Source organism: Stegastes partitus, unplaced genomic scaffold (assembly GCF_000690725.1).
Source record: "Stegastes partitus isolate 25-593 unplaced genomic scaffold, Stegastes_partitus-1.0.2 Scaffold222, whole genome shotgun sequence".
Lineage (NCBI taxonomy): Eukaryota > Metazoa > Chordata > Actinopteri > Pomacentridae > Stegastes > Stegastes partitus.
This window is the reverse complement of record NW_007577953.1, coordinates 363,721-369,547: the sequence shown is the minus strand read 5'-3', so window position 1 is coordinate 369,547 and position 5,827 is coordinate 363,721. Positions and strand designations below refer to the sequence as shown.

General features: G+C 45.4%; 1 protein-coding gene across 1 annotated transcript in view; it reads right to left on the bottom strand.

The window, feature by feature from the left end:
- il21r.1 (interleukin 21 receptor, tandem duplicate 1) overlaps positions 1-1,740 on the bottom strand; it is an 11,805-nt gene extending 10,065 nt beyond the window's left edge. Inside the window, exons 1-3 of the mRNA XM_008281090.1 lie at positions 1,599-1,740; positions 1,140-1,253; positions 726-846 (exon numbers count right to left, since the gene is read on the bottom strand). Of these exons, the coding sequence (XP_008279312.1) occupies positions 726-846; positions 1,140-1,200 (182 nt within the window). The 5' untranslated portion in view covers positions 1,201-1,253; positions 1,599-1,740. The remainder of the gene's footprint in view (positions 1-725; positions 847-1,139; positions 1,254-1,598) is intronic.
- Between the last annotated feature and the right edge of the window lie 4,087 nt (positions 1,741-5,827).

Below are 5,827 nucleotides of genomic sequence, written 5' to 3'. Positions count from 1 at the left end.
TCGGCTGGGATAGACTCCAGCGACCCTAGTGAGGATGAAGGTGTAGAGATGATGGCTGGATGGATGATGGACATTTTCCACGGTATCCTGACGTTTTATAAACCAAACAATGACCCTGTCATTTCAGAAACCAATCCCGGTGAGATGATTGCTGCTTGCAGCCCTGAAGCCTGTGCTCTGTATTGAAGCGGATGCTGATGAGCCAGTCTGACAGCCAAACGTATGCGACTGTTATTCTCTTATATGACAAAGAAAAGCCTCAAATCGTCACAACTGAGAGGCAGTGAGTGTTTTGCATTTCCTTTAAAAAATAAATATAATTCTTAATGTTGGCAAACGAAGCTAAACACTTAGCTTCGTTTCTAAACAGTGCAGCCAGCAGAGAGCGCTAATGAGCTCATTTTAAACTGTTAACGTCCCCAACAGGACAAACAGCACTGTGGTGTTTGAATGAGGCTGAAAGCATCCTTCTACGGTTAGCTTTTTGTTTGTCTCAAAAATACAATACCTGACCTTTCCCTAAAGGAAACAGCAAATGATGACATCAGATCGATGAAACAGCGCCAAAACAGTAACATTACTACGAGCACAGTATTGTGACGTTAATGACTATCATGATTCAGAGCGGGACAACAACAGCTAACCCACCTACATTCATGCATGTGCTGCAGTTATACCTGCATATAATACATCTTCAGGAAGTGTCCGCATTCGGAGTTACTTACGTCAACTTTAGCCCACAGCTAACTTCCAGGAGGACAGGATATGTGAGCACCGAGCCTGAACAGGAACAGTTCAGTGACGCTTCGTAGTCTGTCGAGCAGGTGACATTGCACAAAGATGCAACTGCAGCAGAAAAGACAAAAAACGCAGTCAGATGTAGAAGCTGCATCTACGAATCGTAACCTTGGCGCTCTACGAATCTCTGCTCCCTGAAATGATCTCCTCAACACAGCAACACCTGCCCATTCAGAAAGGCCGTTTCTGGGAGAGCGTAGCCGAGGCTGCGACATCAGGACAACATACACAACAACGTACAGTAGGCTCACATCAAGTGCAATAAAACAGAGATCAGCTCTAGAAATCACGACAAGAGAAAGCAAAAACCAAACACACACTGATGAGATAAGCCGACTTACCACCATGAACACAGACAGCGAGGCCCCACAGCAGCACCAGGAGCACCGGTTTGAAAGCCATGGGGACGAGCCACCGCTATCAGCCGCTGGGCAGGCGGGAGGAAGCAGCTGGAACTAAATATAGAGACAGCCGTTGGAACTTAGCTTTGTGGTAAAAGAAAAAAAATGAAGAAAACAAAAATAAATTGCCTCGCTGTGGTCCGTTACTAAACGGTGCCAAAGGTTAGTGAAATGAGACGTCTAACGGATCCTACAGGATGAACAGCATCAGCTAGCAGGTCAACAGTCACACACATTAACTATAAATACATTCATAACAGAACATGAACACTCACTTCTTAGAATTAAAAGCAGATTAAACTAATGACAGAATATCTCTGAAACCAGCTAACGATTTAAAAAGCAGAACTTCCTTCATACTTTCAGTTCTCGTTGTTAATTAAGAGTCAACGATCTTACCTGTTTTTATTTTAAAATTCTCCGACTTAATGATGAACCAGTTCACGGAGTCACTGATGTACTGGCGTCTGTGTGAGAACAGCGAGTGGAACAGTGCTGAGGCTCACGGTGAGGCGTCATCACCAGTGGCGTGACTCAGGATGTGGTTTCAGACTATTTGAGTGGTGTCTGTGTGGTGCCTTCCCACCACATCCACATTACAGCTATGAATATGCAACAGATAGACACAGTGAAAAAGTCAACAGGAAATTATCAGTGGCAAATTATTCAGTCATCATGTTTGTGTCGCCTAATTTTAACAAAACAGACAAAAATAGACTCAGATCAGTTTAAAGTCGGCAGATGATGAGAGATGCTGAACGATAAGCAGCTGAACTAACCCTTCTCCAGACGGTTTGTGTTTTACTGGCTGTCACAAACGCACTAACGCTGCAAATCACCGCTTTGCTCAGATCATTTAGCATTTACTCAAACCACAACCAATACGTGCTTCAGGGCTGAACCAGCTCCAAGTTCTGCATCACAGACGTCTTCCTCAGACCCCACCACGCCTGTCGGTGTCAGCTCAGAGAACTGGGTCTGTACGGCTCGTAGCCTCTTTTAATTAACTAATTAACCTTCTGAAGCCCAAAACCTGAATGCAGGTTTGGGAAGCATGTTTTTTTTTTGAATCAGTGAAATCACACAATTAAACCTGAAACTGTAAAAGCAGAGAATCGCTTTGCGACAGACCCTGAACAGACCACTGGTGGTGTGCAGCTCCGTCAGGACAACGGACCAGTTCTGTGCTTAAAATCCCAATGTTTAAAAAAAAAAAAAAAGGCTAAACTAAACTGCACGCACCAGAACCGGTTGAACGTCTGCACTCCACGCTGCACTGGACCAGTCATGAGTCACGTGACGACACGTCTGTGAACATTCAGCTGAACTCAGCAGCGTTTACACACAGCCACGAGGACGCAGGGATGGAAACACATGAGGGACATCGTCAGCAACATAAAACACACGATTCATACAACAATGGCAGCATGGCTGGGTGTACAGCAGACACTCAGCGTGGGCAAATATCTTCTAAAGCTGTCATGCAGAATAGAGCAAAAATCTAAACATGTAGCTAAACACGTTTTCCTCAGTCACACTTTTGGGCACTTGGACACACACAGCCTGGAGGTTTCTGCTGATCGTTGTACAACATGAACCCTTTACCGTGTGTTTTTAATGATGTATAACAGAACGGTGTCTAAAGTTCTCTCGGTGGTGTGGTCTCCACAGAGATGCAGGACTTCAGGCTGCAGTAAACAACAGCTGCCAGTGAGCAAGAATCTGACAGATTAAAAATAATTACCGACGCTCACAGAACACATCAGCGGCTGCAAAGCACCTCTTTGCTCAAGATCTACTAAAAACACAACCGACACATGTTTCAGTACTGAAATGATTTAAGTGATCCAGCCGAGATGTTTTTTCACACCTTGTAAAGACCCTATCACACATTAGCAATAACAGGTAACCAGGGGTTTCCAGCAGCGCCTCTGAAGCTCGATGAGTCAGAAAGCTGCTGCAGAGCCCCTCAGTGCTCACTTTCACTTATCAATTAGCTCTGAAAGTCTTTAACTCATGCATTTTATGCTGGGGTACATGCTCGACGAGGAGATGAACCATCAGGACCATAATCCAGACGCACATCACTTTTCATACAAACTGTACGGCGGCACAACACATGACTTCTGTGCGACGGAAGGCCTTTGTGGAGTTCACATCACTGTGTGGGTGGAAGACAGCTCTAGTTTATCGTCACTGTAGCGGTATTAGTCAAAGCCAAATGTCAGTCTGTCACACAGCGTAGCTTTGGCCCATGTGAGCAGGTCATAGAACTACAACAACATAGAGTCACGGTCACAGGTACAGCCTATGAGCCATGTCTACTGCAGAGGAAACCAGACTATTATAGTTAAACTAAAAGAAAGGAGAAGGAGTTCAGCCAGGCAATATGAGGAACCTGCTGAGAAACCTTCAGCCCTGAGGCGTCACTCAGGATCATCAGGATGGAGTTCTGTTTACTGACTGATTCACCTTTCATTACAGAGAAGCAGCACAGCAGAACCGAGCCTGAAACACACTAAAGTATACATGCATGCAGCGAGGAAGACCCACCAGCAGGTCCACTGAGCTCAATAATTAATTAAAATACTGCAAGTATGGCCAAGTCCAATATCCAGACGGCAGGATGAGGGTTAAAAGCGTCACGATGAGCCAGTATGAAGGCAGCGTGGTGCACCAGAGGTCACGTTCTCCAGATGTAAGGGAACAGGCTGCTTCAGTAGAGATCACACCAACAACACATGTTTATGTAAATAAAAGAGGACCGTTCCCTCTAGTACTGTGAGCAACGTTCCAACAGGTTTTGGGTTGTTTTTATCTGTCAGCACCACTTCCCTGATAAACAACAGTGATGACCTCAGGTGGACACCAGACCCTGGTCCTTGGTGGACTTTATTACCTGTAGTATATATTACAGCACATGTGCTCTTAATACAAGTAGAATTACATCAACATGAACATATTTAGTTTGAAAGGAGGACAGTCCTCAGACTGGCGGACAGCAGCAGGAGCCAGAGGGGGGCCGGAGGACGGAGGTCTGAGCTGCTGCTGCAGCCTCTTGTACAGACACATCACAACCACTAGAGGTCACTGCTTAGGAGTTTTCTACCTGCTGAGCTCTCACTTTTTCTCATTTTAGAATTACAAATGACAGCAAAAACCTGTTTCTGTGGACTGAGCTTGTCTGAGAGAATTTGCAGAAACACAGCTTTTGGCCGTAATCAGTATGAGGTGACGACCAGGCAGACATCTAAACCGTCTGTAAACATCGCAGCAGGAAGGCCGTCCTCAGTTCTGTGGAGCTCTGCTGAATGATTAAACTGAACATGTTGTCTTCACTGAAGACGCTTTTGTTTGTGCGTTCTCTTCAGGTAGCATGCTGAGGATTCATTACTGGGCTACAGCAGCTGTGGTGTCACTTGTTCTCCAGTTCTACATGGAGACCAGGACCCCAGTTTAACACCATTTTTTGGAGTAATCATAATAATTGATTAGATTCATGCAGCACTTTCTAACTCAAGGAGTACCTGAAAGCGCCGACACTGTCCGTTATTCACTCACACATAATACTGTAAATGTGCACTAGTACACCTCAGGTCTTTTCTAGGCCTAATGTCAATCATTCAAGCCTTTTATTAAACTCTTCTGCTCATTTTCAAAGCAAGAGTAAATGTATAGAACTAAAATAAGCCCTGCTAAGCTCACCACCGTTACCCATCATGCTGCTGGTCCTTCTGACACCACGACATAACCTGACATGAGCTCTACCAGCCGCCTGAATGTCCTCAGGGCACAAAAACAAGCGGTCAGAGGTCCACCGTTCATCTGAGCAAAAAACGGTAAAAACAGGGAGAACTGTGAGATTGTCAGCTTTCCAGTGTTCAGTTTGTACCGTCGTATGACACCTTCAGGAAAATGGTCACAGAGAATCCTGAGCTTCTGAGATTTCATCAGCATCCCTTTACTCTACATGTGTCCTTCAAACACTCACTAACAACAGAAAGCTGAGCTCCACAGCAGCGATGAGCGAAGCAGAACCCATCAGATAAATGTGGCGTGGCTCAGAAATGGGTCCGACAGGAGAAGCTGCTGACAGCCTGAACCTGGTTGAATCGAACACATTCAGCTGTAGTTGCTCTGTTCTGATGGCACATGTTAGAACTTCTTATGCTGACAAGACATTCTGAGTTCCCTCGACTTCTAGTCATGGTTCTGCTGTTTCCGTAGACCGCAGCATAAATGAGCCCCCAGCGGGTCAAAATGTGACCAGAGCAAAAAATAAAGGGTCAAGTGTTGAAGTCTGAGCACATCCCACAGCTGTACAGCTGTGTCCTTTGCAGACAGTGGTTTCTACCCTCTTAAAGGCAGCAGCACTGGGAGGGAGCCACCACTGCTGCCTGGAATAACCACCAACACTTTGGCCAGAGTGGGTCAGTACTCCACACCTGATCTCATGCTGACTTCAAGAGCTGACACCTCACTGACTGTTTAGTGTATCTCATATACAGACGCAGTCATGCGCTGTTGATCATCAACGTTATTATTATTACTACTGGATGGAGCTGTGAGTGCCAGGTGATGCAGTCGTGCAACAGAATTGAACATTTTCAACATTTGATCCCGCTGTG